Source organism: Nicotiana sylvestris, chromosome 7, assembly GCF_000393655.2.
Source record: "Nicotiana sylvestris chromosome 7, ASM39365v2, whole genome shotgun sequence".
Lineage (NCBI taxonomy): Eukaryota > Viridiplantae > Streptophyta > Magnoliopsida > Solanales > Solanaceae > Nicotiana > Nicotiana sylvestris.
Window position 1 is genome coordinate 99,529,703 of NC_091063.1, and position 19,864 is coordinate 99,549,566.

Consider the following 19,864-nt stretch of genomic DNA (forward strand, 5'->3'; position numbering starts at 1 on the left):
TATATATAAAAAGCTGACAGTAACAGGTATAACGCCCAAATACCCGATGCTATACCCCTTTTTTAAAAAACGAGCCGTCTTCTTCAAGACGACGATTCTGGTTCTTCTTCCTCAATATTTTATACCTTCTTCTTCTTGGTTCAATTTGCTCGTTTTCACTGCACAACCAACAAAAATATAAGCTACTGAATTAATAAATGCTTTCCATATGGCTATATCACTTCACTTACAAGTCGTAATGTGATGAAATTCCATGATGGACGTTTTTAATTAGGTGATGACTATCGGATGGGCCACTTGTAAAATTCATATCCGGTTGGTACCCCCTGTTAAATATATGAGCGTTAATACAAATTCAATACACCAAAAATATACATAATTAACACAAATAAAAATTGAAGTTTACCACTCGTCTTGTGAATTATGGAAAGCATGGTATAAATTATTTTCTCGCTGCTCATTCGCCGGCGGTGATAAGTTTAAATCAAGGAAAACTCTTTCATCCGGAACCTGTCCGGCAAAAACTGCTCCAGAATAACCACCCGATGACTGGGGGTTATCTCTACTACGCACAATCTCGTTTTACGGAACGTCTTCGACATTCACGTACATCTCCAACATTGTGATTACAAGAAATTTCCGGCATTCATTCGGAGTCCTTAGAAAATCACTCAAAGTTTCATCACGTCGATGTTAAACTTCGAGTAAAAAGCAACCCCTGGCGGAGTGACGGAATACGGATATCTTCCGGTTACTTTAAGTATCACTGAACGTTTCCTCACACTCATTTTTTTGCATAACAACGATATCAATTTATCGTACTCCATTGTAAGTAGCAATTTAACATGACGCTGAGCAAGTAAACTGTAGCCCACAGAGTTATTCTCCATCACAACCTCACTCCCCAATATAATAAAACTCTTATTCTACGCTCTTCAGACATAATGAAAAAATGCTGGAGAATTTAACAACAATAAACGTTTCAACAAGAGTATGAAAATGGCTAGCCGGGAAATTTCTACACTATACACCTTTTGAATGAATTTCATACAATCCTAACCTCTTTATATAGGAAATGGCTAGCCGAAAATTTTATATATATATATATATAGCGCCCAAAAAGTGGGCACTATACGCTTTTGAATTATTGAAGTCAGAAATTATTGGTGGGGCTAGGAAAAAGGTGTATAGCACCCAAATACTGGACGCTATACATAAAGTTTTATGTATAGCGCCGGAGATTTTGGCGTTATACCTGTTACTGTCAACTTTTTATATATAGCGCCCAAATACTGTGCTCTATACATTAAATCATCTTTTTTTTTACATCTATTAAGGTGCTACTTGTCCAAAAGCACCACATTTTGTTTCGGACTCACAAATAGCCACTGGACAGACCCTGTTCACACAAATTTCCTTTCACCATAAATTCCAAGACCTGCAAATGAGTCAGTCCATTCATGTTGAGACAAGCTTCATCATGACAAAGGTCAGAAGCTGCATTGGTTTCTGCCATCAATGGGAAAGGGAAACCACAATAATCCTAATGGCAAGAGTGGGTGAGGAGGATTAAACAAGGAATCAAAGCCATACATGATGACATGAAATCTAACAACTCCACTTGCACTCTTTACTTGATTTTTTTTTTTCTTCTGGAAAAACAATAGTGTTTGAACTATTTTACTCACACCTCAATCATTCTACAGGATATATTCTATCTCCTACTACCATAAGTATCGTATATCTCTATCTACCAAATGTTAAACCCTAATCTTACATGATTCTCATTGATTAATATGCTGGTTGAAAGTTCCTATCAGAGGCCGATGTAATATAGTATCAACGGATTCAATTGAACTCATAATTTTTGACACTGGAACATAAATTATGTGTAAAAGTTTACTAAAATTGTAATAATAAGTAAATATAAACTCATAACTTTAGAAATTTAACCGGTTTAATACTAAGAATCTTAAAGGCTGAACCGACTGAATTTAAATCCTAAATTTGCTTCTAGTTTTTATACCACTCCTTACACAATAATTGCCGTACTCCACACCAAAAAGAAAATGTAATTAATATGTGACACATCAATAAGATTATGTTATTATCACTCTTACATCTTTTTTGACCTTTCGGCCAATAATGAAGTGTACTCAAAATGGCTACTGGGAGTCTATTTTGATAAATAATTCTTGATTAAGCCAGAAACATGCTGAGCTACCCATAACGAGCCAGCCTCCGTGCAAGAAAAAGCATGAGTATAACCCCCTTGTTCAACTGTTAGGACAGCACCTGGAACATTATTGGAGATCTGTAACCACAAAACTGGCAATTAGATAAATTTCAAGCATTAGTTCTATAAAATGACAATAACCTTTATACATCATAAAGAGAATTGGTCATTATAGTTTGCGATTACTAAAACGAGAAGAGGATTTACTCTCATGGGATTGCTTCATTTGGCACAATGTGATCATGTGAAAATCTACCTTAATGTTGGTTTCCTGGCACTTTACTCGCACCTTAACTATTCCACCAGATACATATTACCTATCATTACGCGGACATCTACAAGTGTCATTGCTTTACGAGAGAAAGACTGTCAATAAGGTAACCATACTTGTAAAACTACATCTCTAGTCTATCCTAAGGTCTTTAGGAATTTATCCCTCCTATACATGAACATCTTCTGCATAAAGATCAATTTGCGATATGCCATCTCGAATTCACCTGTCTACTTTAGTGACCAATCTAGACCTGTAACTACACATTGATAACTAGTTATCCTTGCCGCTACTAACAGTTTCTACACGAACTCTTTTTATTACTAATATTTATTGGTATTAGGGTGACTTGTGAGAAGGACAAACACGTTTGAGGAAGGCACTCAAGTATTTATGCATATGAAGTGTGACAGGTCTGAGAACTTCAAACCAAGAAGGATAGGCCTATCCATATTTGAGTTAGGGCAAGACAAACAGTGTATCCCACATAGCTTTCTATTAATGTTTTTTCTAGACTGATACGTAAAATAGCGGGAAATACATCACTTGTTTAGCCAAGTTTCTCCAAGGCCAAAAACACCATTTTTTTTCCAAAAGAAAGTGCTTCTTTTTTTTTCAAAGTTAAAGTATTTTGCCAAACTTTTAGAAGAAAAAAGAAATGTTTTTGAGGAGAAACAGAAATAATAGTTTTTCCCTAAAAGCACTTTTATGAAAAGTATTTTTGGAAAAATAACAGGTAGCATCACTTTTTAAAATCTTAGCCAAACACTAATTGTTGTTCAGAAATGCTTTTCAAATTATTTAGCAAACCCAAATTGCTTTTCACCAAAAATACCTTTGAGAAAAAATACTTCTCAAAATAATAAGTTAATTTGATACGTAATATTTAAGCAACTCAAGTAGACAGCACCCACTCACTCCATCACGTTTGGGACATAAAAAGTAAGGATATATACACTAAAAGGGAGAGCACGTAACAAGTATAAAATCTGTTATTGCACACATGTCAAGATTAACAGGTATTGTCATTCTTCACTTCCTTGCGTAATCTCAAATTCTTCATCTCAACTCATAGCTGCTTTTTCACTTATTGTATACGTTGTCAATCTCCAATTTCATTTACAAATGAGTTAATCCACTTCCTGTTTCTTTGAAAATTGATCAAACAACTATGGTTTCGAATAAGGTAATCAAGTTGTGGCAGGAGCTTACATCCTTCAGCAACACCAATAGAATTTACGACTAGAGACATTTATTCTTAATAGTAAATTTCTAAATATTAGTTTCAAGCTCAAAATATTATGGAGGGACATTAGATGATAAAAAAATTAATAATGATAACCTAAAAATCATACTTGATGTCTAGAAATCCTAGATTGCATCTCTTACTTTCAAGATGCAGTAATTTCGACCGTACGGTAGAGTTGAACTAGAAATCCTAGATTTTATCTCTTTCTAGAAACTCATTAGATTATTTCTTACAGTCTTCAACTAGACATTAACTCAAAAGAGCCAGTTCTCACAGCATGCACAGCTGTCTGGAAACGACGATAAAACATACAAATAGTTTTCAAAATGCTGATCAGATTCGGATCGACCATTAATAAGACACCATAGAGAGAGAGTAAATCATTGTAGTTTCACATTGCAAACATAAAAGGAGAAAATATGCACAATGAAATAAAGACATTATTTACCTCTTCATAAATATGTAAGGGACCCCAGTGATCGTCGACGCCAAACAAAAATGCCATCTGACTTTTCTTTTCCCTCATAAATGACCAATCAGGTACCTCAGAAAGCTAATCCAGAAGGGGAAAAAATCATAATCAGGATAGACTGAGAAAACTTCTATGGAGGAATACAGAATGTGCACGGATTTGACGCAGTTGGGGGAAATTTCTTTCTTTTTGGTCATGTTTTAGCTTGTCGTTTAAAGATTTTCTATGGGAGTATTCCTGCTTGTCATGCAGCTGTTTTGCAACAAAAATCACAGGTTTTTTCACCTCTTTATGAAAAATTACAGTCTATAACAATCTCTTCCATAGGCAACCATCATCTTTAACAAGAATATTTTGCATGAAAGATGTTCTGGAACTTAATAAACTCGGGATTAGGTTGCACTGGGTCAAATAACGGGTACCCTTGGAGCAACATCTTGATAATGTGACAAGGAGAAACTTACCTTTTCAAATTCGGTCATTGCCATGTATAGAATGTTCTGAATGGTATGGTACTGAAAAGCACATTGCAGTTGCCAACAATTATTAGTATTAAAGCTAACAATAGATATAGATGGCTGATTTCACAATATCCAAAATCACAAAGAACAGAAAGCAAAGTTCGTTTCTCGACCAAAACTGTAACAAAACACACAGACGAAAGGAGGTTAATGATTTTGTACTTCAAAATGTGCTCCTCAAAATTACAGCAAGTAGAACTAGGAGCAAACCGCAGCCATCAAGGTATAATTTTTTTAACTAGGACATCTACAAGGAGCCCTAGTGAAAACAGTGGGTTGAAATGTGGAGGACTTCCCAATAACTGCGGGTTTACACCAGGATCTACCTTGTCTGTACTTGTTTAGTTGTTTACCCTAGTTAAGAATGAGTTAACCAACAATACCAACAGTATGCAAGATTGGCATATACTCTTTGGGAACAACATTGTGTTAATTGACAAAACTACAAAGTGAGTCGATCAAAAGCTGAACTACAAAGGAGAATCCCAGAGTAGGATTTTATGATGATTGGAAATAAGACACAATATATGAATTGCAAGTTTAGACTTTAATTAGCAACTTAGCATAAGAAGAACGATTTGGAGTGAGATTAGACAAGATTGTGGTGTCTGAATGCAAGACTATTTGTATATAAGAAAATATAAGATATATAATTAAATAGAATGGCTAAAATAGAGGAGTGCTGTTACTTTTGGCTAGAGCTCCGTTACTTTTAGCCAAAATAAAAGAGTTTCTAACTCTTTTATTTCTTCTTTAGATGCAGCGACTATTTATTTCAACATATACTCTTTCTTTTCCAAGCAAAATCTACATGGAAGTTGGGTAGAGCTCCATTACTTTTAGCCAAATAATAATAAAAAAAATAAGCCAAAATAATGGATTTTCAACTACGTATTTCTTTTTATTTCAACTTTAGCTGCAATGGCGATTTGTTTGAAACGTGTATTTCTTCTTTGTTGGTCCAAATATATAATAAAAAGATAAAAAGTTGTGGCTGATTAGCCAAATAAAAAATATTTCGCCTAAATAATGAAGTTCCAAACATGCTTTTTACAAATTTGGCCCCAAAGAAATTATCCAAAAAATTAATGAATTTAAATTAAAAAGGTAAAAAAATATTTTTGTCCACATGGCAGCGAGTTCATCACATCTCCTTGAGCTGAGGTCGTCCATAGGTGGTAATTAGGACAAAATATTTTATAAACAATGCCAAGTTCGGGGGTCCCAAAGTATTAAAATAATCTCCAAGATGAGTTATGTGGAAATATGGAGATAAAATAATGCACATATTCGACAGAAGGCACAAGTAGCACATATAAAGGAGAATAATGAGATATACATCGAGATTGTTTGGTCAGGTCCAACTTGGACCTCCAATTTTACCGGTCCGTAAGTGTGACAACATTATGGCCGAAGGTACTATAAGGGGGCAAAATAGATCCTAAAACACATGGAGGAAAGTCTCAAAAGTCCAACAATTTCTAGGAATTCATATGGACTAAGCGGAAAAAATAAAATACAACGAAAAAGCAAGGTGTCTTTATTTTTATGCCAACTAGTTGAAATATAGTTGTTATTGGGACACTTACACTAGGTTCGGTGTTTGAGAGGAGTGTTATAAGTTTGTAAGAGATCGTATGAAAGTGCAAGGATGTATGTGACATTTAGAGAATCTGTAGTTTTAGAGAATCCCTAAGTTGTCCTAAAAGAAATTAGTAAGTAGCGGAATGAAATTAGCCCTAATATGGAGCAAAAGAATATTGAGGATTCATATAGCCGATCCAAACTAGTTTGGAACTGAGGTGTTAACTTTCTTTTAATATCTATGGTGTGTGAGACAACTTGTGCGCACCTTGACTAATTCCACCATGTATCTGCTACCTCTCACCAGCACAAGTACCCGATGTGCCTACCAAGGCTCAGATGGGAAGAAATCACTTAGTGAATTTTGCCTCTGCTTGGATTTGAACCTCAGACCTCATGGTTCTCCCACTCCATTGACCACTAGGCCACAACTTTGGTTGCTTAGAACTAAGGTGTAATTATTCTCGTAAGAGTTAGGATTTGTCCATGTTTGCCTACATAAGTCATCTTAAGTTTGATGGCTTTGAAAGGGAAAAAAAGACGATGATCTTTACCATCAAAATTTACGTGCTTTGACTTTTCAAAATTGTTTAGATAAGAGCTTTGACTTGGCATTTTGGGGAAGAATTAACTTACAGATCAACTTGGCATGTCGAACTCATTGCTTATTCATCCAAAAAAAAAAATGAATAACCGGTTGATCTAATACTTCAGATCTGATTACCAACAGTGTAAAAGAGAATCAGAAGAAATTGACCCTCACCCTGAGGACATGTTTACAGAGAGCCTCCACTGCAGGTGGGGACCAGGACTTCCCCACAGATTTTTTCACCAGAAATCTGGAGATCCAGGCTGGTAATAGTGCCAGAATTGCTGCAAGTGAGCTTAGGCCCGTACATAAAGTGCGAGATCTACAGGAAGTTATAACCGAAGATCATCAAATTTTGTCACTGTGATTTAATGAGGAAAACAATGCCTACACAAATGTCACACACAAACAGGAAAAGTAATGGCAATATACTCAAAAATAAAAGTGCCTCTAGATTTGTTTATTGGATACTTTGAATAGATGCCACATATTCAGTCCTAAATGAATAAACTAGAAACTTTCAAAACTCTAGATCCACAATTCAAGCTCAAAGAGATTCGTAAAACAAGATAAACGAAAAACATAACAGTGACAATAACCAGTTGCAAACAGTCAGAAGAATGGACATACAAACTAAAACAGAAGTAACAGGTCGAAAAATAAAAGCTATATAGCCAGTGACTAGTTGGAAATGTTTATCAAGTCATATGATCTTCAAAGAGAATTTGAAATTTTAAACAAAAAGCAATCTGATATTCTGATCACACATGCTCACTGCCCGAAGTAATGTGATATTAATGGGATTCTATAACTGTTTCATTGAGAATTGGAAACAAAGGTTCAGTAGTCTGCAGTAAGAGAAAAAGCAAAAACTGACTGATTTTCAAACGGCAAGGAAGGAAAATAAACAGCTAAAGTAGAAAGCTCTCACTTCACATAGGAAACAGGCAAGGAAAAATCAAAGAGATTTACACTGCAATCTTCTTAATAATAGCTTGTGTTGAAGACTTGGTGTTTACAGCTAGAAATGGATACAAGCAAATGCAGTATGTCACCTAGAAAAAAATAGAAATATCAGAATGAGGATTTTGGGGGGGGGGGGGGAAAGGCATAATAGTGAAAAACCTTGTACCAATATAAAGAGGATGTATTCTTCACCTTTTCCTGGAATCTCCTAAAAATGTCCAGAGATATGTATGAGCCAATAGAATGACCAACCTAAGAACGGAAATCAAAATCACAGCACATAAAACTTCTAATACATGCAGAAAACGAGAACCTGACTATCTACATTGATAAAAAGTTCCATTTTTCTTACTGATTTTTGTGAGTTTGGATTGAAATCTGAATTTAACAATGAAATGATGGTTCAGAACAAGAATCCAAATAACACGCACATAAGAGTATATATTAATGCAACTTCTGAACTTACCAGTACTAGAGGAACTTCAACATCCTGAAGCTCATGCTCTATGAAGTTCAGCTGGAAAAGAGGATTTTGAAACAAAATTAAATCAAGAATGCAGACTTTAGACCAGTATTTTGAATTGCATTTTGGGGCGAGAAGCTTTTTCTTTTGTTTAATAAAATTCCATACATTTTATTTATTTATTTATAACTATTCTTTACCTTTTCAAGGTCAAATTTGAGTACTACTTATACTTGATGCAAGCTAAACTAGCTCAAGAATCAGGACAACCAATATTCATTATAACACTAGCGGATCATTGGACTAACTCAAAATTTTAACTTGAGCAACATGTTGAGTTTAACCGGAAAAGGAGCAATATACCAGCTTTTACTAGAAACCCAACAAAAAGCAATGAATGGAAAGTGAATCAACATCAAAGAAAAAAATATGCCAAAGGACGGAGCGCATAAAAAAATGATATCCAAAAACTAATGTGATAGAAATACGAAAGGGTAAAGCAAGAAGAGGGTACCAAAGTCGTTAAAATTGGTCAGAGGATGATTTCTTCAAGTTCAAGGTCGCCGATCCGTCTTGATGTTACGAAGTTAGGGCTCTTTTTCTTTGGTGGGGATGAATTTGGGTATTAAAGAAGAGGGTTTTAGAAAAAACAATGGGTGTTGTCAAAATTCTCTCTAGTTTTTTTAAGTTTCAATAGGCGGGCATGTGCCTCACTTTCTAGGGCATCACCCAACAGAACCTACACCCCCTTCTATTTCCCCAATATGTTTTTGGTATTGCCCCGCCCCAGGACTCGCCCCAAAACGCATTTCAAAGCACTAGTTAATACAATTTTGCACTGAAATATATGTTGATGAAGAACTTAGATTTTATTAATTGGAAACTAGAAACATTGCCACTCCATTAGATTGAGCATTACAAAGCAGAGGATATAAAGTTTTAACATCAAACATATGATGGATAAATATCTGCACTGAAATGTGGATCTCTTTAAAATATTAGGAATATTAAAATAATTTTAAGTGTATTATACTAATTATAAAATGTAAAATTGAATATCAATGGGACTTATGCCCCGTGGCTCGGGATTTACACCTCGGCCCATGTTGGGTAAAACATCTCACCTCACGCCACTCGCCTTTTAAAGCACCGATATAGACATTGAACTACCATATTCAGAAGAAAAAAGGAATATTCTGGAAAATTGAGAAAGAATAGATTAAGCTAATCCTATAATTAGAAGGAATAAAAACAGTTCTTGACTACATCCTTCAGCCACAAGTTGAAGGGTAATTTCAACTTTCCATTAACATAGAAATAACACTATCGAGGAAAAATTAGTTATTGGTTCCTAAACCCAGAAATTTTTTGAAAAAAGAATTACCACTGATATGCTTTTCACCATCCCACCTGTCACATCCCCTGCCCCCTTCCCCTAAAAGAAAAGATTTCTCTAAGATAAACTAATATGAGATAACAAAATTACCTTGTGATCTGTTTGTTCTTGCAGTGAAAACAGCCTTCCGTGCTCCCAATTCTAGCAATTGGAACAAATCATGCAACTATGTTAGCCATGCATTGATGGCATTAGTGCCAGCTGAAACTTTAAAAGAAGATATTATTATACACCAACAAATTTTCATCTTTAAAGACTATCGAGTCTATGGGAAATCTTCAAAAGGTCAATCAAAGACAATAAATCATCCAACGGTCTTCACAGTTCACATGAGATGCAAACTTTGAACTTGAAGTTTGAAGAGTTACAAGGAGAAATGAAAACAGAAAAGAAGGACAAAGTAGCCAGAGCCCCTTAGAGCAACTAAAAACTTTTTTATAAAATGGATACTACATGTTCCAATAGAACGCTGTGTGCAACCTAACTTGCAGAGCAATTACGACTTAGCTCACGTCTGTTGCGTGTGAGAATAAAGTCCTACATGGAAAGTAGAAAAAAAAACTATTTATAAGGAGTTAGATACTCTTAATAGTGTGAGGCCTTTTAGGGAAAATCCCGTGGGCTTGGACTAAAGCGGATAATATCATACCATGTTAAGAGTACCTTTGGGCCGTTTTAGCCCAACAACTAGTATCAGAACTAATAGTTTGGCAGGACGAGTATAGAGATGGCGGAGGGTAATGGCGCAGGGCCAGGCTTAGTGCCTTTGCCCGTCTGTGGGCCAGTTTACTACCTTTACCCGTAGCTTCAAAGGCGCATGCACAGCCTCTCCTCTGGACTTCGGTTGGGTGACACACAGTTAACCTCCAAATTAGCGCATGAATGGTGATTGGTCATATGGAACTTAGTTCAAAGGGAAGATTGTTGGGTATATGCAAATAAAGTCCCACATGGAAAGTAGAAAAGAAAAAAAAGCTACTTATAGCAGTTGGATACTCTTAATAGTGTGAGGCCTTTTGGAGAAAACCGTGTGGGCTTGGTCCAAAGTTGACACTATCACATCATGTTAAGAGTATCTTTAGGCTGTTTTAGCCCAACAACTTCATCTCTTTTGATAGACATTCTTTTGGCTCCGCATAGCATAATGCTAATAAAGTTCAGAAGTTGTAAGCTGGTGCAACTATTTCCGTACATAATTAGTCTCCTCAATGCTTGTATTTAAGAAGAGGTTCTAGTCACACCGTGATCCCTTGTCATCGATAGATGCACAGTTTTGCACGTATATCAAAGACATGAAAGGTATATATAGATGATAGACCTGTCTCATAGGTACACAGTGTTTTCCGAGTTAATATTCTTTGCATAAAAGTTCAAATTAAACTGAGGCATCTAGTGGTGAATATTCTTGGCATTTGCATGCAGAACAAATCTGGTTTAGCTTCAAAAGAACTTTGTCCACAAAGATGCAGAATTGACGACTTATACTTATTATTTAAGGCACTTTTTAGATTTTATAACTACTCCTACTTATTTTTCTCCTGCAAAAGAAACTGTCTTTTATGAAATACATGGCAAAGACTAGGGATCTCAATCTGTTGTACCACAACGTTTTAGTCTAACAAGCAGGAATGAAGCTTAAGATTTAAGAATAGGGAGTTAAGGAAAACAGTTATTCTGGGAATTGAGAAATGTAAACATCGATACAAAGGTTAAGGAATGCAAAAATACATTTAACCAAGTTTCTTTTCATATTCACAATTTGAAAGGGTCAAAACTCAATTCTTAAAATCTTACGGGTCGACTATCTGCACATGCTCCTCCTAACTCCCCTTTACTAAACAGAAAACGCAGAAGGAGCTTCATAAACTCCAGCAATTTTTCAGAAACTACTTGGTGGTGAATGCGGGTAAGACTCATTTGTGGATGTATCGGATTAAGGGTTTATGGGGCAACTTTTTGCTAATTGTAAAGAATTTTGAAGAATCCACGTGAAGCTCCCAGACCCATATTGCACCTGTTTGACTCAGCATAGTATTCATGAAACATGGTACTCGAACAAAGAAGGAGGTGGTGAATGCTGGTACCAGGAAATGAAGGAGATGACAAATCACAGATTTAAGAATCAAATACACAGTGATTTGCAGTTAAAAGTTAATTGTGGTCATCAAAAGGTCTTTATGTCAGACTTAAACTAATATTTACTTCATTCAGAATGACGGAAATGAAGAAAATGAGGTTAATCTCAAACTCAAGACAAAGTAGGGAGGTTGATGAATAGAACTCCCACTTGGCCACATTTTGGAGGTTTTACCAGTAGCATTTCTTATCTAAACTGAAAGCCAATATTTGGTTGAGGGAAGCAGCACACGAATAGGTGGATTTGCATTCTTGTATGTTTGGATAAAGGGCAGAAGCGCTCTTTTGCTCCCACCAGTACTTATTGTAAGGGGTGGGGCAACCGGTTAAAATCAAATATCCAACAGCCGCTTTCCTTAAAAAAAGCTAAAATTCTATTTAAAGAAAACAGAGTAATACCCAAAATACAACCAAAACTTCAAAATAAAGCAATAATAATGAAAAGGTACTGATTTACTTAAAAGGTCCGTGTTGGAACATCATAAGACAAGCCAAGAAATTTATAAAAGTACTTGTTAATTTAACAAATTAGATTAGGAAAAGAAGATTCACCAAGAATTTCAGATATAGTTATTCGAAACAAACATGCAAGAGGAAAAAAGAACAGAAACAAATGGATAACGAAAATGCAGCATTATTTGTACTTAGTCATAAAGCGTTCTCATCCTCTACAAATAAAATGATCCAAGAGAAACCATATCTCTTTATTTTATCTTACCATCTTGCTTCACAACCCTGTTGTAAAGCAACATACCTTAAGTTGCTCCATAATATATAGCCAATGATAGAACGAGCGAACAGCCATATCATTTGCTACTACTTCCATCAAATTCAGAAATCAAAAGACTACTCGATTCCATGATCTAGTTAACTGAGCAACTTCAATACTATAGATAGCTTCATTTGCTGAAATGACATAAGTGGCCAAATAAATTAAATAAGCCTGACGGTGTTCAACAAGGCAGAGCTTCTGAAACCAGAAAAAATATTCAGAAGAGCAATTGTATTGCTGCAGTCCATTAGTATAATTCCACATGAAATTCCAACACTCCAGGTAACTTAGATTTCATTAGCTAGCCTTATGTATCATTGTAATTTGTACCATGTCATCCTGTAGTGGTTACACTGCATATTCTCTAGTTAATCAACGTACTGTCAAAGCGCAGGTAGGCTGTGACACCTGCAACATTGGAATGGGACAAAGACGTGGAAGGTAACTTTCATCCTTTGGCATTTTTGTTGTAATCTCAACATTTAATTGATTAGCCCGTACACAGACTTGATTACTTGAGTTGACAAGCTCAGAAAAGAAAAGAACATCCATGCCCTCTTGCACTACTGTAGAGGCCATTCATGCCTATCTAAACAATGTCACACAAAATGGCCCCTAGGTTGAGCTTTATATAAGATAAATTTCAACTCTAGCCGGTGGACTTATTCTAATCAAAGCACAACTATTTCATCAAACTCAGCTAAAATATGAGGTGCAATTTCTACAATATTGAAATCTCATACTCCTCCTGTCTATAATATTGCAGTCAACGTTCATTTTAGGGATCTATTACAGGACTGGATAGTAGAATTTAAAATAATACCAAAATAGATAAGAATAGTTGCGCTATAAAAAGTTGCATACCTATAATATATATGTAACTAGAATTGTCCCTTCTCTAATGGCTTAAACCTTCATAGCTAAGTTGCTCGGACTCTTCACTTTCGGTGCCACACCCATGTTGACACGACGTGGGTATGGGTGTGGGATCTCTATCGGATCTCGTCAACCAATTTTGGGTATTTTCACCAAAATCGACGGAGAAATTCTGGACAGATACAATAATTTCTGAAATCAAAATAAAAGCTAGGATGAAATTAAAAAAAATGAAATACCTTGTATATAGAAATTTCTATGACAGTCCTTTGCCTTTATCTCCTTCTCGGATCTCCTCTTGATCAATATTTTCTCTTTCTAGAAATACATTGTAAGTTTTTCACACAATGTCTCATAATCTACATATATTTTTAAAATTCTTTTTTTAGATATTTGAATTATTTTAGCCAAATCCCCAAACCCGTATCTGTACCTAGATCTGTAATCCCAAATCTTAAAACTTAGATCATGAAGGATCCGACCTCTAGATCCGACCTCACACCTGCACCCGGGTCCGAGCAACTTAGCTTTATATAAGATGATTACTCAAGTTCAACACAATATCAGAGCAGACAAAGGTCGTGGCTTTAAGTCTTGTCATCACCCATATAAGGATATTTCCGCAGCTTGGCCGAAGAAAAAGAATCAGGTTCACATGCAGGGGGCATGTTGTACATATATACATTAAGATTTTAGAGACATCCAGTAACTCTAGTTCAACATATAGATACTTAAATGATTACTAAAGAAGAGTTCAAATTTAGTCCTAATGGGACTCAAGAGATAAATCAGTCACAGAAGTTACTATAAGTTGTGCTTCGTGGGATAAATCAGCCGCTTAAGGAAAGATATTTAACTAAACATTGGCTACATGAAGTCATTAACTAGACATGCTCTTTCCCCACAAGCCAAAGCTTAGAAAGGTATTTAAGTAGTTCATTTAATAATACTAGTCCTAAGGTACGCGCTTTGCACGTGTACCCATATCAATGAGTATATAATTTTTAAAACAATATAAATATATTATTAAATAATATGTTTAAATTATGAAATAAACTTTTTTTAAAGTATAAGTTCTTGAAAATGATGAATGATTTCATTGAGCTAGGCGAAAATATATAAAAAAAATAAAATAAAAAAATTCAAGAAAATATCAAATTATATTCAATTCTTAAATGTAACGTAACTAAACGGAAAAAAATACCTTTTTCATGATAGAATCAAATTGTTTTCAATTCCAAAAATTCGTAACTTAAATAAAACAGGAAAGGAAGTGCTTAAATATTTATTTGATAGAAAAACTTTGGAACACTTTGAACCATTAAATGCTACTTTTTAAATTTTTTATTTTTTTTTTGCCATTGTAATTTCATATACTTGAATGAGATGTATGAATAATTGTGTCTCAATTATATAAGCCTCTCCATCGTATTTTTAGGTAATAAAAATATTTAACAAATAAAATTTTAAGTGATTTCAATGTTTTAAATATTAGATTTACATGTAAATTATTATAGTTATGTTACCTAGTTCAAATTTAAAAGGGATTTACTCAAGGTAATATTTTAGTCAATTTATTAGGACTTTCTAATATTAACTAAGGGAAATTTTTACAACCAAAATTTTTAGTTGATTTTAAAATCTAAATATTAGAATAATAAACTACAAATTCCTCATCTAGCGTCACTTTTAAAAGAATCAATAGTCGTACCTCTTTTCGTCTATAAAAAAATTGTAATAGTTTAATTTTTTCCTCGGATGGCTTTGAATCCAAATCTATGGTTGCTGGTGAGATACTAAAACCTTGAAATTTGAATTTCTAAAAGGTATTAACGTAAGTTAGTTCTTGTATTTGGTCCTAAATATTAGGACTTTAATTTGTACAAGGAAGAAATTTAGTTGATTTTAATGTCCTAAATATTAGGTTTTCCTACATAATAATTCAAATGTGGAAAGTTTTAAAAAATAAAATTTTAGTTAATTTCCAAGTCCTACATATTAGGGAAAATAGGTAAATGACAATTTTGACTAGTGTTTCGTGCTTTTGATAGTAAAAAGATTTTTTTTTGTTTTGATAATTGTGGTGTCTGGGCTAGCTTGTGCGCACCTCGACTAATTCCACGGGATACCTGCTACCTCCCAACAGCAACAGGTACCAGGTAACTCTGTCCACCAAGGCTAAGACAGATTGGAGTAAATCACCTAGTGTTTTTTGCCTCCATTGAGATTTGAACCAGAGACCTCATGGTTCTCAACCCACTTCATTGACCACTAGGCCACACCCAAGTGCCAAAAAAAAAAATATGGGTCATATAGGCAGTTAAACTTTTATACAAGTCAAATTACAATTTGTGTTACATTCCAGTTCTGTAATTCGACCAATTATGTCTTACAGAAGGCTGCTCAATTAATACAAATTATTTAAAACTTAAAATTGTATGTTGTGTTTGTTGAACTTTTGATTATTGCACTAAGGAAAACATTTTCCTCGAAAATATTTCCATGAAGAAGTCATTTTGTGGTATTTGGTTATAGGAAGAAAAAAAATCTTGAAGTATTTTTAGTTAAATAGGTAGTAAATGAGAGTAGGTGCGATAAGTTATTACATGTTCAGTAACTTTATCAAAGAATATGTATAGCTAAATGCCAATGAAATTTGTTTCCGACATTCACACTTCACGGAGAAGATTCATTTCAATAGGCAAGAAGACTGAATTCCTGGTATTCTAGTTGATACTGGCCTAAAGGCCTTACCTTTTCTGTTTGACCAATGTGCGAGATTGCTGAAAGAAACAAAAGAAAAAGGAAGCAATCAGTACAGAAATTCAGATTTAAAACAAAGAAAGATTGTTTCTAGCTGACCATGAATCTTGCTATCCAAGTTGTTATAGTCCAGTAGAGGTGAAACTGTATCTTGCCTGTCACGGATGCAGCTCCACCCAACAGATCATAGAGTGATTCCAGAAAATCAACATAAAACGAGATAACACCTGCAGCAGTATCAACATAATTTAATTATCATAGTCGCTTCACTAACACCTACAAAACATAAATTCACTTGCTTACAAACTATAACAACCTGGATTTCCAGGAATAAACAAGACATGAAACTTTGGGTCCTTGGCATAAATTTCCAGCAGATCCGTCTTATAACTGGCCCATCATTACATGCACAAGATAAGAGGCTAATAGTTTCTTATGTAAATAAATGTACAAAAACTTCAACAACAAACACTAAAAACATGACTTGATCTTTAATTCAGCTGCTCATTTCTCAGAAGTCAAAAGCGAATGGATAGTAAGTAAGACACCAATCAGCACAGTATCATTGGTAACCATGGGTGTACCAAAAAAATTGCTACCGATCCTACCTTACTAAGAGCCCGTTTGGCCAAGCTGTCAAAATCTGTTTATTTTGAAAAGTACTTTTTTCAAAAGTACTTTTGGAAAAAAAACAGTTTGTGTTTAATCAATTCATTCAAGAAGTACTTTTTGCAACATTTGGTAAACAAATTGTGTTTGGCCAATCTTTCTAAAAAGTACTTTTGAGTGTCAAATTACCAAAAAGGATAGTACCAAGGTCTTATAATTCTTTTAAAGAGAAAAATGAACTCAAATATTTATTGTAACAGACTTTTATTATTATTTATTTAATTTAATTAAAATATAAAACATAAAGTAAACAAACTTATTAAAGAATTAAATCAATTTTACATATATAGTTATACCAAAGCATATATTATTATCTAGTGTAATTACTTATTGTTACATGATGATTTGAATCATCAAAATACATCATTCAGTATAAATTAGAAATCTATTCCACAAATTACTATATATTGATAATCTACCATGAAATAATAAGTAAAGTCACTCACACATGATAATATTTCTCAACAATTTCATCTCTACGTCTATCACACAACGCCTCCATATTATTAGAAGAATTGCCTTGCATTTCTAAAGGAATATCAGAAGGCCCATCTCCATCCTCAATTTCAGCAGTAATGTCTTCATTAGCATAATAATTTAATTCCTTATCGGTAGAAGAATGTCATCGGATGAAATTATGTATAGCCATGGTAATTGTAACTAGATGATTCTGAGTGTCAAACTTGAAAGATGGGATTTAACGTAAAATAGAAATAATTTTAAATATATAAAAATAATTTTTTTTGTAAAAAAATAGTTAAGTATGTTTAAATTTAAATTCAAAAAGAGTAACTAATTATTAACAACACATAATATATAATTTTTTTTAAATTTAAATTCAAAAAGAAACTAATTAGTATTACCTAATCTTACTAACTTTGTCATAAATTGCCAAATGGCCTATTTTTAGGCTGCCACTTGGCTTAATGTGTGATGTCTTTTCTGGCTTTTAATAATATATATATATATATATATATATATATATATATATATATATATATATATATATATATATAGATTATGTGATGGAATTGTAAATTTATTACCTATTTATAGGTAATTTTCACAAATTAGATTTGATAACTATTTTAAAGATTCGGGAACTAATAGCATATAACAGAAGAAATTATAAATGATTATTTTTAGGAAGAGATTTGATAATCCAAAGAAGGATGTAGATAATTTGCTTTAGTGTGAAAAAAGAAGAAGATGATTTGGAAAGTTACAAGACATTACACAAAGAACAAATCAAAAACAAAAAAAGTCAATAAAGAAGTTGGAAAGTTACAATATGATCCATGTATATGATATCTTTAATTTTAAAAGAATGATAAAAACTAGAAACAAAAATAAAAAGAAAAACTTACATTTGTAAGTGATAATTTGAAAAATATAAATTTATAGTGAGGATAGTTTTGTCTTGAATACATTAATTTTTCGCTTCTGCTTCTACTTCTTGGAAGAAGCTAGAATTTTCTGCTTCTTCCCAAAAGCAGAAAAACTGCTTCTGCTGCTGGCCAAAAGTACTTCTCTATATTGGCCAAACAGCTTAAATTTTTTTAAAAGTACTTTTTTACAGGAAAAAAGTATTTTTGGCCTCCTAAAAGCTTGGCCAAACAGGCTCTAAATTCATTTTCCATATGCATGATACTTGATGCTATCCTACTCCTTGATTCTTGAAAAGAATGACATTGATTCTTCTCTTTCTATAGAAAATTCATGAACAGAAAAACTACATTAAAATCACTATAACCAGATTTGAAATTAAGAGTTAAGACATTTTTAAAATGCTTCAAGAACTCATAGCAAAAAGAAAATAAAAAGTTTTAACTCTCCAACTACTCCCTCCGTCCTAATTTAGGTGGTGGTGTTTGACTTAGCACGGATTTTTAAGAAAGAAAGACTTTTGAAACTAGCAGTTAAAACAAGTTATAGACAATTTTGTGGCTATAAATCATCTTAGATAGGGTAAAATGTGAAGGTTAAAGTTAAATTATTTATTTTAAAAAAAAGGAAATATGACATTCTTTTTAGGAACACTATAAAAAGGGAAGTATGATGATAATTTCTACACCAAACGAACTAGATTAGTAAAACATAAATTCACTATACAGAATGATGAATGTGCTTCATATTGCAACTCCAAAAATTGGGTCCAAATTAACAGTGTCTTCTACTATCCCAATCACAAGGTGTTTATCCATATTCGTAACACTGTGTGGAAACAGAATGGAAACACAATCGATATCCCTTGTCTGCGTTAAACTACAAATAACTAAATAAAATTAAGAGTCAAAAGACAGTGAGAGTGCAAAGATACCCTGAAACGTTGCATAGCCGAAAACTTGCACGATGTCTTTTATCAATTAGACTCAGATTTTCGGGACCCATTTGTGAATTTCTGCACTTCGACCAAATTAGTCTCCTGAAATAAATAAATAAATAAATAAATAAATAAAACACAAAAAGAAGAATGAGGATATGGGTTTTTTTCCTCACACACACAAGAAAGGAGTACATGAAAAACGGCGATTAAAACATGAATTGGGTATTGAAAAGAGCGTAGGAACCTGAACCTGGAGTGGAATGAGAAAGATCGAGTAATGGGAGGAAGAAGCATGGATTCTATCGAACTGTGTTATATAGGGGATTTTATGGGACTCTGGTATGGACTGGTCGTTAACTTGTAACTAATGTTAATGCTAATAACTTTTTAATTCTTTACGACCAACGGGGGCGAAACTTTACTGTGGTAAGAGTGATTATCGTTCGTCGGAAAAAATTATACTGCATATATAAGTAAAATATTAAATTTTACAAGTATATAACATGTGTTGAATATTCTTTATCGAATTTTTTTTTATTTCTTTCAAATTTGAACATAAGGACCACCTTCTTGGG

The 19,864-nt window shown here is 33.8% G+C and overlaps 1 protein-coding gene across 4 annotated transcripts; it reads right to left on the reverse strand.

Moving 5' to 3' along the window:
• Positions 1–1,881: 1,881 nt before the first annotated feature.
• On the reverse strand, positions 1,882–19,629 carry LOC104246662 (uncharacterized). Of its 4 annotated transcripts, none has more exons than XM_009802523.2 (13): positions 19,540–19,629; positions 19,284–19,388; positions 16,611–16,684; positions 16,450–16,521; positions 16,286–16,314; positions 9,838–9,888; positions 8,355–8,405; positions 8,081–8,140; positions 7,895–7,977; positions 7,097–7,244; positions 4,693–4,743; positions 4,205–4,309; positions 1,882–2,314 (listed from the first exon to the last, which is right to left on the reverse strand). In XM_009802523.2, the coding sequence occupies exons 1-13, from the start codon at positions 19,581–19,583 to the stop codon at positions 2,177–2,179; spliced, it is 1,011 nt and encodes a 336-aa protein (XP_009800825.1). In that variant the 5' UTR covers positions 19,584–19,629; the 3' UTR covers positions 1,882–2,176. The 4 variants fall into 4 exon arrangements, with proteins under 4 accessions (XP_009800825.1, XP_070006608.1, XP_009800824.1 ...); XM_070150507.1 differs by having other exon boundaries at positions 1,882–2,328; XM_009802522.2 differs by having other exon boundaries at positions 19,534–19,624.
• Positions 19,630–19,864: the final 235 nt, after the last annotated feature.